General features: G+C 46.3%; 1 protein-coding gene across 7 annotated transcripts in view; it reads left to right on the forward strand.

Moving 5' to 3' along the window:
• EPB41L5 (erythrocyte membrane protein band 4.1 like 5) overlaps positions 1-20432 on the forward strand; it is a 91134-nt gene that overhangs the window by 51099 nt on the left and 19603 nt on the right. For 5 of the 7 annotated variants that reach the window (XM_025209342.1, XM_025209340.1, XM_025209339.1 and 2 more), the window contains 3 exons: positions 8668-8840; positions 11641-11738; positions 19702-19830. In XM_025209342.1, the coding sequence (XP_025065127.1) occupies positions 8668-8840; positions 11641-11738; positions 19702-19830 (400 nt within the window). The other 2 variants (XM_025209343.1, XM_025209344.1) reach the window with 2 other exon arrangements.

Consider the following 20432-nt stretch of genomic DNA (forward strand, 5'->3'; position numbering starts at 1 on the left):
ACACATCATCTGGCAGCATCAATGAGGGCTTAACTTGAAACTCCACTGTTATGTATTGCATGTGCATTTGCACCCTTCCATTCTTCCATGTTTTAGCATTTTGTGTTGCTTTTTGTAACTTTTGCATCGTTCTTCTTTCTTTCCCTTTTGCTTGCTGCTGTCTTCTGTCCCATTCCCCGTTCGTTGCTAATTACTAACTGTGCCCCTTCCCACTCCAATGATGCAGGCCCTTAGATGCTGCCTACCGCTGTCAACGTGGTGGAAGCGCATGGAACTCATGGGCCCGGCCCTCGACCCAGTCTGTGGATGGACACTACCCTCGGTTTGTCCATGAGCGCAATGTGAAGAATGCAGGAGTTCATAATGCTGCCACTGGTTATGCTGTGCAAACCGCCATGACTGATCTGTAAGACTTGAGCCTTTGGGGAGCTTGAGGCTGCTCGGTAGCAGTCTGGACACTTACTTGGTGTTGTCTCTAAAATAAGGAAAATGGACTCAGAACAGAATAGGAAAACCTGCCCTTGTGCCAAGGCTCCTACATACGGTGCTGTGTATTTAACCTTTTAAAGAAAAGAAATAGCATATACACTACAATTATTACCCATTACGTGTTACCCAGGCATTCTCGCACTGAAAAGAGTTTGTGCTTTTTTTAATGTGCTAAGCGTTTTCTTCACAACCGAAGGATTTTAGCTGGTTGTAATTCTGAGGAACATTGCAGGACGTTGCATTTCTAACAAGTTGTGTATTCCACCCACTTATTAAGTGTGAGCTTCAAGAATCTTACTAAAGAGGGGACCATCAGTAGTATGTAACTGTCTGTCCTCTTGCACCGTAACTGTTGAAAACCTACAGAGGAGACGAGTAATTTACAGTCAAACACTAGGTTCCTTTCAAAAGATCCTGTAGTCATTTTACATGATGATAGTATGTCATTGTGGAAAAGAAATTGAATTATCTTAGCTTTTTAAAATAAAATTACTTGGAGCCCTTGAAAAGATGCAGAGCAGAATTTGGTATGTGGAAGAGGGCTTTGTTTTTTGAGGGGTGTTTTAATTGTGTATACCACAAATGTTTCCTCACTAAATTTTCACTGCCAGGAAGCTGTAAGTACACATTTTGCTGTTAGTGGAATAGCTCGTTTCATTCTTCCCAGCTACTTGTGCAAGGACCTGGAATCTTCATTGTGTTGTCATTAGTGGGACCGCATCCATGGCAATGATTTTAGTATCACATGATCCAACTGCAGGTCATCCACCTGGGATCGTCCAACTTGGTACCCCAGTCTGTTTAGTCTTTCAGAAATTCATGTCTATGTATCAGTATTATGATAACTGGGAGGAACAAGGTCCCGCAATCATCTAAGCTGGGGAAAATAATGTTTTAGAGTGTATCTGAGGGTGAATTTAGCTCACAGATTGAAGGTAAGGAGCGGGGGGGGGGGTGTGTGTGTGTGTGTGAAAACCATCTCAGACTCCATTTAGCAATAGAATATTTGGCATAGTGACCCCCAGGGTTTTATTCTCCTCGTCTGACCATTGAACACTACCCAGTTTTACTGCCATTCCTTCTCACTCAGCCTTGGAGTAGGCCTGATGGCTTTTGAAGGTCATTTCGTACAAACAGTTTTGGTATAGAAAAAGTTGGTAAAGCTACGAAGTCTGTAGATGCTTCTGTACTACCAAGAGAGGGCATTTTCCTTGTAGGAATTGCAACTGGCCTTTTGCTGTTTGTGGCTTTGCTATTAGGAAATGCTTAAAAGGTGCTTACTGACATCTGAACCAGTAACTCAGTTTTTAACATCTTATTGATTCTTCTGATCTGCTTAATTTTGCAAGTGTTTTAAAGAAAAATGCTTCTGCACTTTGGAGTCTTAGAAGTCTTCCTTGACCCTTCCAGATAATGATGTGAAGTCTCAAAAGGGTATGGATGTTTTCAGACTCACTGGAGTCTGCAGTGTATCCCCAAGTCAGCACACAGGGATGTAGAGTTGCACTTACCTGAAAACAGTATATAGTAGAGCATAGCGGGATGCACAGCTGCCAAGACCAGTGAGGGTAGGCCCATTGATGAGGACTATTGGAAACTGCTGAAGTGTGTAAGTATTGCTAAACCTGCTGTGGCCTTAAACTAGTGTATTACTGACCTGTGCCATTCCAAACTGAGCTGCTACCTTATCTAAATTGAGTACTTTAATATTAAGCAGCAACACCATTTGCTTTCTGCTTTGTCAGCTCTCTCCCCCTGTGGTGTAGTTGAAATGAAACAGGGTCCTTGAAGACCACCTATCCTACTAAGCGATTCATGATGTTGACTGCTGGCTCATCGCGGTTTCTGTGCGGAAACCTTCAGCAGTGCAGGGCACTGTCTTTATCTCCGGGTATTCTCCATATAAAGCATTATACCCCCTGCTAAAAGCCGTATGATAGATTGGTGACAGGTAGTCTTAAACATTCTGCAACACTGTGATTTTAACTCCAAATATAGCTTTGCTTCGTCAGTCAAAATTAATCTGGTGTTAGGTCTTCATTAAAAAAGTACTGGGGGGAAAAAAAAGGAAAGCTATTGTGCAGCGCAAGGGCTGGACTTCAACTGTTAACACTCAGATATTTTTGCTCTGTGCGAGTAACAGAGACAACTAACCTTAGTGAAGCATTGTAAAGTTAAGAATTTTGACCAGGTTGAAACCACAATCACATCAGCGCTCAGTCCGTTGTCAGCCTGTTGCATCAGAAATGAACCATGTGCCAATCCAAATAAAACACAGGTTCATCTCTTCCACCTTCACTTGTCAGTGACTTGGTATAACCTGACATGGATACCTCTCGCCCACTGCCCGAATCCTGTCTGCTTGGGAGTGACACTAGATCACACACCTTCAGATAAAGTAAAGTGCATATGGAAAAGACAAAGTGCAAAGTTAGTTCCTGGAACAACAAAGAAACTCATCAGTGCCAAGTGGGGGGCTCATCCGACAATGTTACAGACTACTGCCCTGGCACTTGGTTATTCAGCAGCTAAATGTGCATCTCCAGGTTGGGAAAGATTGGCGCGTGCAAAGAAGCTAGACTCTGTGCTGAATGGAAGTTGCAAATGTATTACTGGATGCCTTAAACCAACGCTTGTCAACAGTCTCCATTTACCAGTATTGTCCCCCAGACATCAGGAGAGCAGTAGCAAGGAAAACAGAATGTACCGGGCGGATTGAAGATAAGGCGTTCACTGCATGGCCACATTGCAGCTCCCTGTAGATTAAAATCCTGGAAATGTTTCCTTTGTACAACGCAGCTGCTGGATGAAACACCGACAGCCACATCAGTAAAACACCGACAGCCGCATTCATGACAAGGTAACCCAAGAGGGAGTTAGGGTGAATGTCAGAACTGCCCAACATCTCTTGGCAGGTGCAGAGCTTGAGTGTCCCTCATGAAGACTTGACCACCTTTGAGAGGAGGGGTCGGTCAGACTAAAGTTAACATGCAACTGTGGGGATATTCCTAATGAGACAAATATTGTGTGTGAACGTGGAGGAAAATGTCAGGCTATAGAACACTTACCCTGGCCTGCCCACATATGGGGGAACCATGCACCAGTGTGGACCTCACTAATGCTGTAGATTAAGCAATTATGCGCCTGTTTTTGGACTCGAGTTTGATCATGGTGACAGGACACCAGCAGCAGTAGCATTACGACCAAAGAATAGGGAGCGGAGTGTTGATGCACCTTCTTCTTCAGACATTTTTGCACCTGTGTAAGAACTTAATAAAATAGGCCTTTGATGTTATTATGGAGTTCATAATGGCCTTGCATTGCCTTCGTTGTTCAAGTGCCTGCACTGAGCTCTAAAGTGAACTGCTTATTGTTCGGTTGACTGCAGCAACTAATTTTTTGTTGTTTGAAGTGGCAGAGTGTGCGGCGTGTGCAGCACCGCAGACTGCACACGCGTTCTCATCTGGATGTGCCGCAGGAGGCTAGAATTTCAGTACTTGTATTTACACTTTTAAAATCAGCTTCCTACTTAAGCATGGATCTTTTCAAAATGTATGTATGATGATTTTATTAGAAATAAAGGTTATCAACCAGCCTTAACCAGCAGAAGAGAGGGCCACAGTAGAGGAGAGTGGTGTGCAGAAAGCTAGATAAGATGTAGGCAAGTCTTTTAGCATTGTCCCAGCTGATTGGTAAACAAGTATTTATTGCTGTTGATTTGGTTATGAATATTCATTAAAAATCAATGTCCAGGTTCAAGTGATGTTGTAAAGTGTTGTGCAGCTTCTCTCCATGTTCATCACTGGGGGGTTAATTCTCCCACCCAAGCAACTTGGAGGTGCTCCAGTGGTCTTGGAGACTTCAGGGATAAAGTCCTCCCCGTCAGGTTTTCTTCCTCTGGTGATGGAATGAATTGACATTTGTTTCAGTTTTCTTGACCATGTTGCTTTATAGCTTAAACTTTCATTCCTTTTTTGTTCAGTTGGAAATTGTCCTCTCTCTCATTCTCCTCTGCTTTTGGATTAGGTCCTGCCTGTAAGGTGGGTTCAACCACTCAGACACCTGCTGCTTCAATACATGCTTTCTGGACTGCTGTTCCTTCCACACCTTTAGTGTGACAGGACAGTCCTGTCAGCCCCAGCCTAGATCCAGGTTTCTCTGCACGAAGGCATATTTTACAGGTCCTATAAATGGCAAGGTGTTCATGGCCAGCCAGCCCCCCATGCCAGGACCCAGAGGTCAGAACTGAACCCTCTCTCAAGAAGCTGAGACTTCAGAGCAAAAGCCTGATGAAAAACTTCTAAGCATTTCAGGGTTGAGCTGAGCAGGAAGAGGATATTCATCAGTCCAGAGTCCAAGACGTGCACAAAAGCAGGAGTAGGGATAAGCCCATGAAAGGATCCAAAAAAGGGGTCCTACCCCGACCTACATAGAAGTGGATTTTGAGCTCCAGGGACAAAGAATCAGAGCTCTGATACAGCTCCTTTTTCTTGCTCCAAAAGTCTCATACCAGCACTCAGTGCAAGTCTTTGGGACCCGGTGTTGTGGGGTTTGCAGCAGTCAGAGGTAAGCCTTCCCTCAGCAGGGCAGTAATTAATATTCTTAATGAACTAGCCAGGTAAAAAACAGGGATTAAATCTTTTAGAAAAAAAAAAAATTCCCAGAAAATATTCCATACCCTTGATGTGACTTGTGATGGGAGCAATGCCTTCTAATTTGGTCCATGATAGATGTAAATAGCAATCCATCATCCTAAACCAAGATCTTGTGCATCCATACTTAAAGGTGGGTCACTGAGATTGGCAGAAACATGGCAGCCCTTAAAATCAAATCCAGCATAGTAATCCGTTGATCATCACTGATCATTACTATTGGCCCATTAGTCTTACCTTAGTCCTGGGGAAGCTCTTTGAGAAAATTATCCAGGTGCACATCTGCGAGGGGCAAGCAGGGGAGGTTATGCTTAGGAGCAACCAACATGGGTTCATCAACCTGGTGGCCTTCTACGACCAGGTCACAAAAGCCTTAGACGCAGGTGTCGCAGTGGATGTAGTCTTTCTAGACTTTAGGAAGGCCTTTGACACTGTCTCTCACCCCATCCTCATTAAAAAATTAGGCAACTGGCGTCAACGCCTACACAGTCAGATGGGTTGCTAATTGGCTGGAGGGCTGCACCCAGAGAGCGGTGGTGGACGGGTCCTATTTGACCTGGAGGGACGTGGGCAGTGGGGTCCCCCAGGTCTCGGTCCTCGGGCCTGCACTGTTCAACATCTTCATCAGCGACTTGAACGAGGGGGTGAAAAGCACCTTGTTCAAGTTCATGGATGACACTAAGATGTGGGGAGAAGTGGGCACAGTAGAGGAGAAGGACAGGCTCCAATTATATGTGGACAGGTTACAGGGGTGGGTGGAAGGGAACAGAATGGGTTTCAACACTGACATGTGCAAGGTGCTGCAACCTGGGGAGGAAGAACCAGCAGCACATCTACAGGCTGGGGAACTCCCTTCCTGTCAATGCAGAGGCAGAAAAAGATCTTGGAGTCATTATTGACTCCAAGATGAACATGGGCCGCCAATGTGAGGACGCGGTCAGGAAGGCCAAGCGCACCTTGTCATGCATCCACAGATGCATCTCAAGCAGGTCCAAGGAGGTGATCCTCCCCCTCTATGCAGCACTGGTCAAGTCGCATTTGGAGTACTGCATCCAGTTCTGGGCGCTGCACTTCAGGAGGGATGTGGACAGCATGGAGAGGGTCCAGAGGAGGCCACTTGCATGATCAGGGGGCAGCAGGGCAGGCCCTACGAGGAGAGGCTATGGGACCTGAACCTGTTCAGCCTCCACAAGAGAAGGCTGAGAGGGGATCTGGTCGCCATCTACAAACTGGCCAAGGAGGACCAGCAGGCTATGGGAGAGTCCCTGTTCCCCTGAGCACTACCGGGAGTAACAAGGAATAACGGCCATAAATTGACTGAGAGCAGATTCAGGTTAGATATCAGGAGGCACTACTTCATTGTCAGGCAGCTAGGATCTGGAACCAACTTCCAAGAGAGGTGGTGCTGTCTCCTACCCTGGGGGTCTTCAAAAGGAGGCTAGATAATCACCTTGCTGGGGTCGTTTGACCCCAGCATCCTTTCCTGCGCATGGCAGGGGGTCAGACTTGATGATCTGCTCAGGTCCCTTCCGACCCGACCAGCTATGAAACTTACAAATTGAAAGCTAACCCATTTTCATTCTAGTTCTCTGCATGCTTCTGAAAGCAAGCCTCATGGAGTGGGAGCATATTTATATTTTGGAAATTTGTCTTTCAAGAACACGCTCTTCGCTCTTTGACCAATTGTATTCTTATGTGCAAACCAACACGTCCTCCATAAGCATGGCTGCAGGGATGAATTCAAGTGTGGTGTAGTGGCGTGGGCAGGCTCCCCCCTCAACCCACTTCCAGCTGTGTCCTGCACGCACCATGTGGCACATACACGTGAGCTGTCTTCCCTGCATGTACACCCCACCCTTGTCGCTGCAGTCTTTGGTAGCAGAGTGCTGGTTGAGTAGTTCCTAATTTTATTTCTGTGAGGAGGAGATGCTCTTCAATGCCTTCTGGCCTGCCTGGTGCGAGCACTCGTCATTGCCTTCCCAACACTCTGATGCCGTGGACTTGGATTTCTCCCGAAGCGCGTATCTTTTCTCTATCCCTTACCTAATGGCTATGGGGAGGAGCATGATCTCCCTGGTGGCAGACCTGAACACCGCAGGAACGACGAGTGTACCTCCGCCTTCTCGGTAATTAATTTCACATTGTCATTGGTAGGTCCTGACTTGAAAAATCTTCACTTGCAAAACTAAGCCGGTGGCTGTACAGTCATGTTGCTGTGCAGTTCTCGGCAATTGTGAACATCTCTGCTATGTAACAGACACACCACCAGATATCTGTTCATTAAGCTGCAGATACTTTGGAGCATCAGCAGCCCCTGATATGCCAGCTCTGATGGCACCCAGAAGTCATCCTTTTCCTGGTCCAGGTGTGCATCTCATTCAAGTTTGGACTCTTCACCTTGCAAGAAAATGTGGACCAGTTTGTCATGCTGGGCCACTCTGCAAGGTGGAAGACAGACCCACTCGTACATAATGTGTAACTTCGTGAAAGGGTGTTGGAAAAGCGGTTTCAATCTCTGGTGACACAGGTGTTTTGTTACTGAAAGGTGTTTCATGCTTGGCCTTTGGGGTGGGGATGGGGAGCACTCGCATTTGCACTTTCACCTTCTGATTTTAACTTTTTTATAATAAAGGTATTTATTACAGGAGCTGTCTGATTAACTTGTCTTGAAATGCATGCATGGCTTCATTGCTCTTGGGACAGGAGTTAGCTTGAGCGTGTTCAGGTGTGTTGAGGCATTAGTTTGAGCATGGCTTGCATTTCTGCCGTCACCTGAATGCTGCGAGACATTCTTAGGATGCAAGTCCTTGTTCTGTAACATGTCGTGCTGTATGTGAATGACACTGGAAGGGGGAGGATGTTTTGCAAAGGGGTGAAATGTATCTTGGTGTTAAGTTTGTGTTGCAAAGCACTGGTGGATTGGCCAAAAAATAAATTATGTAGTTTCTCTCTTTAAAAAACAAACAAACAAGAAGGGGCCTAAGTCTCAAAGTTTGGATCCCAGTCTAGTTTCAGATTTCCCCATAGAAACCATCCAAATCCTTCCCATCTTCCAGAGCAACAAGTAGTACATCTGCACCCTGCCCATGTGCAGCTGTTCCCACTCAGGAAGCTTGAGGGCAGGCTCCATGTAAAAACAGTGAAGTGCAGCATTTGGAGAGTCTTTATTTTACAGTCTGGTTGCTTTGCTGGTATTCACACTCCATGGGAGAGGTAAGTTTCTAGGATTTTTTTTCTTTGCTATGAATTGAAGGGGAGAAAACTTGAAGACCTGTCTTCTATTTAGGAAGGCTGCTCTTAAAGACAGTGCAGAAATTCAGTTCTTAGTTTTTAAATTCTGCTGATAGCCAGTGCAAACTTGTATTCTGAATCAGTTTTAAAAGCATGTGTCTGGGTGCCTGCAGACGGCTTGAAAAGGAAAGCAGCCTGCATTCACCTGAGGTTGTCTGTTTTCGTTCCCTTGCATTGTATTACCGCTTTTCTGAATTGAGTCTTCCCATCTCTGTCCGTCTTCCTGCCTTTGCAGCATGCCTCTGATTGTTGATTTACTAGACAGCAGAGAATTGCTGGAAACTTGCCTTGATGATACCACCGGCCAACCTGGGGCTGGTTTGACAGCAGGAGCTCTAGAAGAGGCAGATCTGAGCTTCCCTCATCCTGGCACGAAGGAAACAGCTGCTGAGAAAACAGAGCCTGCTGGTAAAGAAATTCTTGAGTCATTGTCATTAGCCTTGCTTGTAGAGACAGAAGTGCACAGTACTGGTATTATTTTGATGACTGATGGTTATATAGCAATTTCTCTACAAAAATCCTGAAGCGCTTAACAGATTTCATAAAATTATATGTATAGGGATTGCTTCACCCAGCACCAAAATGAAGCCACCTCTGGACTATACAATATAGCAGTTGTTTTCTATGTTTCTGAATACAGAAGTTTAAACTATCCCACTGAGAACGCTGGGCAAATTCTTGATGGATGGAATGTGGCTTGTGACCACCAGTCATTCAACTAGAAGGGTTTCAGGATTTCAGAATAGCACAAATAATACTTGTCATTTTTACCGTATTCTAATTATTACATGCTGATTTGTTTTGGGGTTTAGGGTAGTTTGGCAAAGGTATAAGCAATGAAATTGGTCATATATTGAATCGGCTATTAGATAAAAGTACCAAAAAGCCCCACTGAAGTGAGCGATCTATACAGACACTGCAGAGCTGGGTCAAACTGACACGCTGCCTCTTCTGGTAAAGTGCAGGGTTTGTTGGGGCTTTTTTCCACATGTCAGCAGCTAAAATGCCTTGTATTTTAGTGAGCTTCTCTGAGCCACCCTTTAAGGTTGGGGGGGAGGGGGTGCTGTTATGCCTGGTTTAGAGATGAGAAACAGGTAGAAGCAGACAAAGTGGTTTGTCTGTGATCTCTCAAAGTCTGTAACTGAGCAGGCAACCGTGCTCTCCCAAGTCCTAGGCCAGTACTCTAACACTGAACAGTCCTTCCTCTTTAGCCCCATTACATATTCCCAAGGCCAGGCATCGTGCAGAAACATCTCCTTACTAGTCCCCAATTGTGCATCCCCTCAGGCTTCCTTCTTGCTCTTTTCTTTCTTTGGCTAGGATGCTGTCCCACATGCCCCAGTTTACTTTACCTGTTGGGAGCACCTTTCTAACAATGCTTGTTCACACATCATTTATTAATTTCCACAGTGAGACCAAGAGAGCTCCATCAGCCACCTCCTAACCGGGCACATCTACACAAGACGCTTACTATGGAGCTGACTCAGCTCCACAGTACAGTGTCAGGATCTACACATGCAGTGCTGTTAGGCTGAAGTAAACTCATTCACTCCACTGTAGAATAGTACTGTCTAAAGCAAGTCACTGCTCCGCCACAACGCACGTGTTGATGCTGACATGGCTGGCTGGGGGCACGGGGGTGCTGCCTGCTGGTTAGCCCCGCACTGGAGCACCCTCATGTCCCACCCAGCCCCTCCGCAGGACGTTGAGCTGGGTCGGAGCAGCCCCAGGCTGACAGGATGACCCCCCTGCCAGCCGGGGCTGCTCCACTGCAGCTCAATATGCTGCAGTCCCAGGTGCATGTGTAAACGCTATGCCCAGGAGCAATAAACTCCAGCTTGAGCTCTGCCGGAATTTATTGCATTGGATTTATTTCACATATAGGTGGGCCCATAGACCTTTACAGATAAAACAGTTGTCCCTAGGTAGGGATTAAACTTTTCATTGCAGAGCAGAAAACAGTGCCAGGCTGAACATGTAGCACCATCAAAGCTGTTGAAAATCCAGAAGTCCTGCATGCTTTTAGGTCTGTCCCTTCAGTAACCTGCGAGCTTGCAGTTGCATGCCAGTAGTAGCCACTAGCTCAGAATCACCTTTGTGCGGCCATAAAAAATTTATATGGCAGCATAAAACCAAAGCAAATAGATGTCTGTACCCTTTGTCACGTCACAACGTGGTTGTGACAAAAGGTAGCAACAGTTTGTTCCACTTGATTGCAACGGACACCTTGTTTGCTCTACGGCAGATGAGAGAGAGCAGCATGGAGCTGCCCGTACTCTCCAGCTGCCCTGGACAGGCACTTTCAGGCTTGAGGGGCCAAGCCCTGCATGCTCTGGAAATTCCTGTGCAGGATCAGGCCCTTCAAGCCTCTGGCGCGCTGGCCCAGCTTTCACCATTTCCAGAGATGTCCCCGCAGGATCTCCAAGGAAATGTCTCTGGAAATGGGAAACACATCACCGGTGGTGCCTCAAGGTATGCTTTGCCCAGTAAAGTAGAACAGCTGTGCAGGGGCTCACCCCTACACAGCTGTTCTACTTCATGGGAACCACATGTTTTTATAGCCTGTGATTCTCAACCAGGGTGCCATGGCAGGCTGGGGTGCCTTGAGATCCTTTCAAGGGTGCCGTGGGGTGCTACACAATGTTAGCACTGTCAGGTGTGTAAACATGGTTTCACAAGGGAACTCCAGAGACTTCAAATAGGAATCCACAGTGTCAAAACCATCCTGGCCTGCAGTGGGCTTTCCGAGTTCTTTGCAAACAAAGAATTGCTTTCTTAGTTTTCTGTAATCAAAAAAATGTGCAAACAAAAAGCTGGCATTTTCTGAGGGATGCCTTGAGTCTAACAAAGTTGAGAACCACTGCACTAGCTTGAAGCAATAGACTAATGTTTTAAAGAGACTTAGTTGAATGTTTTACTATATAACAGTCTTTTATCATAATGAATAATTCAGTAGCTGCATACATCACAATTTTTTGCATTCACAAGTTGGGTAGACTCAGACACAGTCATGCAGTTAGTTCAGTAAAAGATGCAGTTAGTCAACCACCCAATTCGTTGCCTCTTGCATTAAATGTTTCCATGACGTTTTAAGGCTGACTCCTTATGACAACAAAACTCCCTTTGATAACTCCATCAGGAATCGGAAGGGTAGAGGTTAAATGCCATGTTACTCCAGAGCTTCAGTTGTATTTTATATCTTTTTCAGTGTTCGAAGAGTCCTTATTGAAACTGAAACAGATGGAGACAGAGCCCAGCCCACTGCCAGCGTCCCCTTCCAACATAAACATCAATGTCAGCAAGCAGGTACTTGGGTTACTTTCCTCCTCCCCAATTTACTGGGCTTGTTGCGCCTATTCTGAGAACTTTCTTCCTGGTTCTCATTCTACTTGAAAGCTATTCAAAAACACAAGCAAATCAATTGAAACGCTGGGTTTTATAGAATATTCTGCAGGAGGGAAGAATTTCAGCTGTTTCCCAGCATGAGGATAACATTTGAAAGGTATTTAGGTGCACGCAGGCATCTATCCGGTGGGATTTTCAGAAGTACTGAACTCACACGGAGTCTAGGGTACACCAGAACTGCAGTCAGCCTTTAATGTCCTGTGCAGCCAGACTGGTACACAAACTATACCGGCTTCCTGCAGTGTTGAAGCTGTATTGAAGAATGACTGATTCTTTTCTCTTGCTGAAAGGTAAGTTTGGGTTTATGCACTTTCCTGATCAGGCATTTGTTGGGCTGAGACTGTGCAACTTGTGCTCACATTCACGAGCACTTAGTCCAGCAGAACAATTTGTGGGTACAAGTGCCCACCTTTCCTTTCCAGTGGGCTGCAGTGTGGGTGCTAGAGGAGACTGCCTCTACTAAACCATCAAAACTGTGGGTGAATATTTAGCAAAGATTTCATTGTTTGTTTCTCTTAAAGGAGAGCTGGATTCACTCAGGATTTGACCAGTTTGGAGGAGAGATGTTGCAGAGGGGCAGAGCATTCGCCTAAGCAGTAGTATTTAAAAACAAGCAAATCATGTGGAATGAAGCGTGACGTGTCCATCTGGCCTCTTGTCCTTGGCCTGATGGGGCCCGACTCTTCTTTCAGGATTCCCTAGAAATTCAGTTTTATGTTCCCTCCAGCGACTGCAAAGCGCTCCCCCCAAATGCTACAAATGCCAGCTGCGAGTTGTTTGTTTGCATAGGAAGGAGGCAGCCTACCGCTCGCTGCCCCTTGGAATGACCCCAGTTTTTGCATTAGCCCCCGAGTGAGCTCCAGTTTCCTTTACCTCCCTGTGGAAGCTAATGGGACTTCTTGTTTTCATTAAGTTGGATCAGATCCTGGGAGAGGTTGGCATTACTGCTCATTCTGCCAAAAGGCTGTAGTTCGTAGATGTTCTTAGTTACTGGATTTTTTTATTCTGATCACCTATAAGAGCTGTTGTCTAGGATGCCTTGTGTACCTTTCTGTTTGGTGACTATTACGAAGATTATGAAGCGCCTAAGAGGATTAGTCTGTAGCCTGTAGGTCTTGCTGTGCATCAGAATAAACAAAGATAAATGGATGCAGTTTCTTTCAGAATATCTGGGCCTGTTTGACTCCCTTCTAGCTTTAAACAAAGAGAGAGACAGTTCTGCAGCTGAAATCCAGAGAGACTAGAATGAAAGTGTTCACACTACTGCATGGTGACTCAGGTGGTGCACGCACACTGAGACTCGCTTAATGAGCTGTTCTAGCAATCAGATACCCACACAGTACAGCCATGATTATCCAGATGTCACGGAGGACATGCAGTAACTGCAGATCGGGGCTGTTGACACTCCAAAGTATTTGCAGTGTAATTAGCAGATAGTTGGTGGTGTGTCCGTGTTGCATAGCAGAGATGTCCAGAATTGCTGAGACCTGCACAGCAACATGACTGTACGGCCATGTGCTTTGTTTTGCAAATGAAGACTGCCAGTGACCTTCTAAAATTAATTATAATGAGGGCTGAGGTATGCACTCACTGTGTTCCTCTGGTGTGGAAGGAGGAATGTCTGAGTAAAGCGTTTTCAGCACTGCCAATTCTTAGCAAGCTTTATCTGGAAAACGTTTGTTATTTAAAAAAAAAAGTTAGAAATTACCGTATTTGCTTTAATCCAAGATGACTTTGAATTTAAGGTGACCCCCCAATAATTAGATTCTATATGTGGAAAATGATAAATGGGTTAAGATTTTCTGTATACAATCTAATTAGTGGAGGGTGGTCTTAAATTTGTTGTCCCCCTCCCCCCACTACTGTGATTGGGAAAGCAGCAGCGGAGGGTGAGGGGCCAGATCCCTGTCCCTTGCTCCCCTGCCCCCATACTTTCCCCTTGCTGCTCGCTCCCCATACTTGTGCCTGTCACCCATTCCCTGCCTCCCCGACCCCCGGTCCCTGCAGCCTGCTCCCCCCCTCCCATTGCAGTCAGTGCCAGTGGGGTGCAGAATTGTAGAAGCAGGAGACCAAGAAACTTGGCAAACTGTTGTATGCCAACAGATCAGCTCAGTAGCTCCCTGCTTCTGGAAGCCGATGGTAAAGTAATTTCCAAGCGACATTAACAGACGTCAGTATAACGTTCAGATCGGTTCTGTCAAATGCAAGACTTGAACTTTTGATCTCCGAAGTTCAGAGCTTGCCTGTCAGCTTCATCTTGGAGCTGTTGTGCATTTACATGCACTTTTGATTAATTTTTAGGGAAATACCTGCTGATCTATCTGACCCCTTTAGACAGGAGAAAATCATTCTGGAATAAGAATAAGCATGAATGGCTTGATTCTTCATCACTGGTCACTGGTGCTCGCTGCCAAATTTTGTTGGAATGGAAGCATGAGACTTTGTTACTCCCAAGCTTTTGACTAGCGCAGTGGCTGAATTTGAGGGATGTGACAAAGGGGAGCAATTAGCTTTTAAATGCAGGCGTTCCATCTCCATCAGCATCCTGAATGTGGCGAACAATGAAAGCTAACCCCAGTGCCTGAGGATGAGCCTGATTTTCCTTTTCTGTTTTTTGGTTAGTTTTAAGAACCCAACAGACCTCAGAAAACAAAAGTCACCCAAAAACACGGGTATCCCAACACTGTGTCGTGGGGGGAGAGAGGCTTTCAAAGCTTGGAGGATAGACATCTGCCCAGCTGCCAGGCAGTCAGTGGGAACTGAGCATCTACCTCTCACTTTGTGCCTTAATCTTTCTACTTCTGCCTTGAGCTCTCTGGCTGTATTTGTATGGTTTTATGAAGTGAAGTGATGAGATGCATTAAAAATGTTTTATAGAACAGATGCCCGATAATGAAAAAGCGAAGGTTCGCTGTTTGTTCATTCTGTAGGAGCAATGAGAACTGGAGCAGACCTGGGATATAGGCAAGCCTGCAGTGTTAGATCTCTGTCAGCCACCCAAATTAATGTCGTGTAAATTAGATATATTGAGGGCTTACCATGTGCAGAATACTTCTGTTCCTGACCATATGGTGCTGTTTGCTTTCTCTATTTCTGTTTCCCATAAAATAGAAATGGCAAAGACAAGCATGTACTCGTCTGAATAGAAATGTTTTCTTGGCATTTAAATACCATCTCTTCATTGATCATTTTTAAACATTTCCCAAACAGTGCTGGGAACCCAGACACATGCTTCTGCTCGAGTCAGAAGGTAAAATTACTGATAAGGAAAGGGTGAAACTACCCAGATGAGGTGCCTTGTCTAACCGTAACAAACTGCAGGAAATGTAAACCACAAAATAGTGATAAATAATGAGCATATCTTTTTAGTTATAATCAGTTGCTCATTGTAATGCTAGAAGAATGAATTGCAGAAAATGCATGTAGAGGTTGTCCTTTTTGCTTTATACCGTGTCTAGCAAAAGAATTATGAGTAAACAAGTTGCGTATTATAGTAACACAGATAATACAACCTACTAGCAGCGGTTTTTACTCTCCAGATTGCTGCATCATTTCATATATGAGTGAATTTCCCACCTTAGAAACATCTGCTGGCTATAGTTAATGGCAACATGAATTTGTTTTCATGAATGTTATGCTTCCAATGGTCTTTTCAAAGCTTCTACCAACTTTGTGCCTCATTGATCGAGGCCAGAGCTTTCAGATTTGTTCCCCTAGAGTTGGGTTTGTAAATGCGTAATTAAACTCCTAAACAGGTGGCTTTATTGCAAAAGGATTCTTGTGCCTGGCAGCTGCCAGTGAAAGTCTTTCTTTGTCCTTTATATATAGGAGGGGTTGGCAACTTTCAGCCGCAGGCTGTTTCTGGTTTGCGGTCAGGGCTCTGGTAGCAGGGGGCTTTATCCATGCCACAGCTGGGCTCTTTGCTCGTGCTGTGGTGTCTGGACAGTGGGGAGAAGCAGTGGCAGCATCAATGGCCAGGTCCTGTGGCACCAGCCTTGGACCCACGTTGGGTTGTTATGGCCTGCTGCCGGAAAACAACGGTGACCCCTGATTTATCGTTTTAATGAATGGGTGGCTGGGCGTGAGGGGGAATTTCGTGGGCTGGAGAGACCCTTGTCTTATTATAATTGATGGGTAGCCACAAAGATGTTTTCTGTTCAGAAGCCAGAGGCCCAGTCCCACTCTCTACCTACACCAGTGGTTATCAGCTGGAGTGCCGTGAGGCCCTCCAAGGGTGTCACGGTGTGGGTACAACCACCACTGCCGCAGCCAAGTGGAGCTGCCCCACGCACCTTATGCACAACCAGATCAGGAAGGGCTGTGGCACAAGTATGTGTTTCCACTTGCATTAAGGTTATCTGATAAGCCCAAAGCAGGCCGCAGTGGGCTCTCTTGCTGCGGCCCTTCCTGGTGCAGCCCTGCATGCTCTCTTCTAGAAACAGTGGTGCACAGGGCAGGTTGCAACCGTCCTGCGTGCCTGTTCCTAGGTGGAGCATGGGGGGCCAGTCTGGTAAGGACTGGCAAAAGCAGGTGCGACTGCCTGCTGTAGGCTAATCCAGATGTGCATGAGGCAGCAGAGCCCTGGTTGAGAATCACTGAAGTAAGCTGAGACGGGGGTTCTCCAGCAGGGTACTGCCAGTTCAAATACTCATAATAATAAGAAGTTTTATGGAAGGGTCCCTTGAATCTAGAAAGGGCGGGAACCACTGACCTACCTAAACAGACCCCAGACCCCTTATGTAGAAAACAAATAGGATTTTGCCTGTAGCGGGAGATTTGCCTGCTTACTTACTAAGCAACTAATTGTGCAGAGCTAGGGTTAGCAGCATTTTCCAGCAAAGGGGCTGGAATGACCCAGCTCAGGCTGGAGGCGACAGGTAGGACCTGACCCCTCCTACCGCTTCTCACGTGCAGTGTGGCAAAGCCCCCTCCGCCTGCCGGAGCCTGTGCTTCCCAACTGCGTTGCGGCGCAGGGAGAGGTGCTGAATGCCACCCAGCTCTGCAGGCTGGATCCAGAGGCTCCACGGGCTGTAGGTTGCCAGTGAACAAACGTAAAACCCGTAGCCAACGCATGCACTGTAGAACAAGCGGTGCTCTTTTAGATGGTCCCAGTTTGTCTGCTGCGGTATAGACAGACCTAACAATTGTACTCTATCAAAGGCTATTGAAACAGCAGCATGGTGATGCCTGCATGATCCAGATGCAAATATAGCAAAATCACTTCAGTTTTTAACCCTGTTTCATTTGGAGTCAGTTGGAACTATTAAGCTCACTGCATTTACTCAAATGTAAATTAACTCTTCAATAATTAGATTCTATATATGGAAAATTTAGAAATTTGCTACGATTTTTCAGGTATAGAATCTAATTATTGGAGATCCATCTTGAATTGGTCCTCCTCCCACTACTACAGCAGGGAAAATAAATCTAGGGCAGTCAGGTGGCCTCCTTGCCCTCTATCTCGCTCCAGCTTCTTCCCCTTGCAGCCCCCTTCCTTACCATCAGACTCAGCTCTCCCTGGGCACCTGGAAGTGAAGAGCAAATTTGGAAACACCGACCTCGAAATGCACGTACCTGTGGGAATTTGCATAGAGTACTCATAGACTAGTTCATCCAGAATTGATTGATTTTTCCTTTTTTAGGAACTGCTGCAAGTTTTAGCACAGATACTCCATAAATGCTTTTAAGCAGCACTTCTGTACCTATGTATATACAGTGCAAACTATGTATGATATTAGTCCAAATCCAAACCGTTCATGAGTTGCCATAGAGTTCATTGGACTGGGCCCCTGCAGAGTCGACAGTGTTTCCAGCTGTGGTGACCCCACTGCTCGGTATGTCCACGTACTCCAGATTAGCCCCCTACTCATGACTGGAACTGGGTGTTCTTGTCACAAGTCCTGGGATCCTCCAAAAATGTATATGCAGGTGAGGCGCAGGCAGCCTAGTCCAGCTTCACCTCCCGGAGGGCAGGGACCACACTAATATATGTGCTAGGCTGAGAGAGGGGGCAACAGAGGGATTCTGAATTAACTGCTTGGGGCCCCGTTTCATGATGTTTGCTAGACATTTAAGTAGGGTGACCATAAGGACATCCAGGACACTCCCCTCCCCACACCCCCACCTCCAAGTCGTTGGCAATGCTGCAGGCAGTGGCGGAGGCGGAGGCCGGTGGGCAGCGGCACGGGCGCCGTCCAGCAGAGCTGCTTGGCATACAATACTGTTCTGCCTCCTTGCCGGATGATTCTGGGGCACTTGTTTTAATTTTCACCAGCCACCTGGGACTGACCTGTGAAATCTGGGACTGTCCTGACCAAACCGGGACGTATGATCATCCTACATCTAAGGCTGGGGAAGAAACAGGAATCATTGGAAATGGAAAAGAGAGGCACAGCTCAGCTGTGGGAGTAAAGAGGAGGTTAAAATGTATGCTATGTTGTGGCTCACTGTGACTTGAAAAACAGCGCTGAGGGCGACTGCTCTCAGCGGGCATGGCCCTACATTTTATTCAGGTGGCCTGTACTAGCCTATGCTTGTGGTAGGTTCCCATCAGCATGGTTGTTCAGTTTGAGCCATGTGTATTATTATCATGCTCAATGTTGGCTGCATTCAATCAGCTTCATAGTTGGTTTCCATTACTGAGCATGTGTTGCTTTTGGCAACAGTTTAATGATTGTCATGTTTTTAATGAAGTATGTGAATGTAAGATGAGGGACTTTCTTCCCCATGCTGATTGGGGCAGAAAGCTTGTATTGGAGTAAATACGGTGTATTGCTACAGACTTGTGTGCAGCATAACCCTTAATATGCACTTCCAAACGGCAGCTTCCCCTCCCCTTTTAAAGCAGCCTAAAAATATGTTGATGCATAATCCAGTAGGCTTCTCCAAAATAGCCAAGTGGGAAAGGGGCTGGTATATCAGGCTGTTTAGTTGAATTTACAGCTGGGGCTTACAGAAAAAACAAACTTTCTGCTGCATTTGAGAATGAATGATCAACTGCTTTCAAAGCATAAATTGATTACAAATGGTGTGGTACCATTTAAACAGAGAGGATTTAAAACCCGACTAGAGGGGAGCGATACCATATGTACGACTGCATGCCCCAATCTCGTACTGCATGGAAAATTGTGAGTTGTTTATGGCACTGGCTTACCTCTGTGTTTCAAAGACTTAATTTTCATATAAGGTGGTGGTGGAGCCAGCTCTGGGCCAGTGTGCTGGGAACAATGTGTGTTGCTTCTCTAATGGTGGAGGTGAGAGCAGTCGGTGCTTTGCACCAGCAAAGTGCTGTGGAAACGGCCTGGATCCTGCACGCCTTCGCACTAGGGTTCTGGGCTCCAGACCCACGTGCCTAGCACTACGTGCAAGTTGAGGTGAAGCACTAGGCGTGAAGTGCTGATGAGTCTTGCACCCCTCTGTGCCCCTTCCCTTTTCCACTTGGCAGAGAATGGGTGTGTCAAGGGGGATGCGATGGAGCATCACCCGCAGGATGGTGACACGGCTCAGTGTTTGCCCGCACAAAACGTGGGAGGTAGCTGGTGGATCTGCCATAGCAGGCTTGTTAATGCAGCGTGAGGGTCCCTGCTGTCCGTGTCAGTTATACCAAATCTTTGCCTCGCATTTACATTTATGAATGCCTCCCCCTGCGCCTGTACTGTGGGCTCAAGCTCTTGCTGAGTAACCCTTTGCTAGTTCACAAACAAGTTCCAAAACAAAGCTGGGAATCATTTGTGTTCCCCCAAATGCGTCATCCTTATTCTTCCCTCTCCCGCCCCCCATCAGAGCTGTTTCTCTGGGGTTGATGTTAATGAGTTTCAGCCAAAGCCAGGCTAGCTCTTTCTAATAAAAGATTTTCCCATTCTAGGAGGAGGTGGTAAAACTGACCAATAAATGCCTGAACAATGCAATTGAGAGCCCAGCAACGACACCTGTGTGGCATCCTGCAGACTTAAAGAGCAACATCCTGAAGGCCCAGGCCGAGGCAGTGCACAAGGTAAAGCTTGTCTGAGAAGGGATGTGCAGTTCCTAGCTGTTTCCCTGCAGATGGGCTACAAAGGACATGATCAGCAAGGCTTAAAGCACAGCCCTTGAGTGACTCGGTCACTCAGAGGCATTCCCCTGCAGGTGTACTCTTTGGATGTGAAGGAATAAATCTGGGTCAATCAGGTGGTCAGTCCCCTTGCCCTGTACCTTGCTCCAACTTCTTCCCCTTGCAGCCCCTTCCCCCCTTCCTTACCATCAGACTCTGCTCTTCCTGAGCACTTGGAAGTGAGGAGCAAATTTGGAAACGCCGACGTTGAAATGCACATACCTGTGGGAATGTGCATAAAGTACGCGTAGACTAGTGCATCCACCCCCTGCAGCCAGAGGTGGTTAGTGACACAAGAGCAGAAGCATATGGCACCTCTGCCTGCCCGGGCATTGGGACTGCCCTTCAGCACGTCCCCATTTTTCCTTTTAACAAAGTTGTGAATAAGCTTGGTGCTCACACATGCCAGCTGGTTTATTAAGGAATGTCCATTGTTGATTTGGGGACAAGACTTTGGGTGGTTTTGCATCTGCCCTGAGCTTTCTGCACTGACCAGATATTCCTGC

This window comes from Alligator sinensis, unplaced genomic scaffold (assembly GCF_000455745.1).
Source record: "Alligator sinensis unplaced genomic scaffold, ASM45574v1 scaffold1133_1, whole genome shotgun sequence".
Lineage (NCBI taxonomy): Eukaryota > Metazoa > Chordata > Crocodylia > Alligatoridae > Alligator > Alligator sinensis.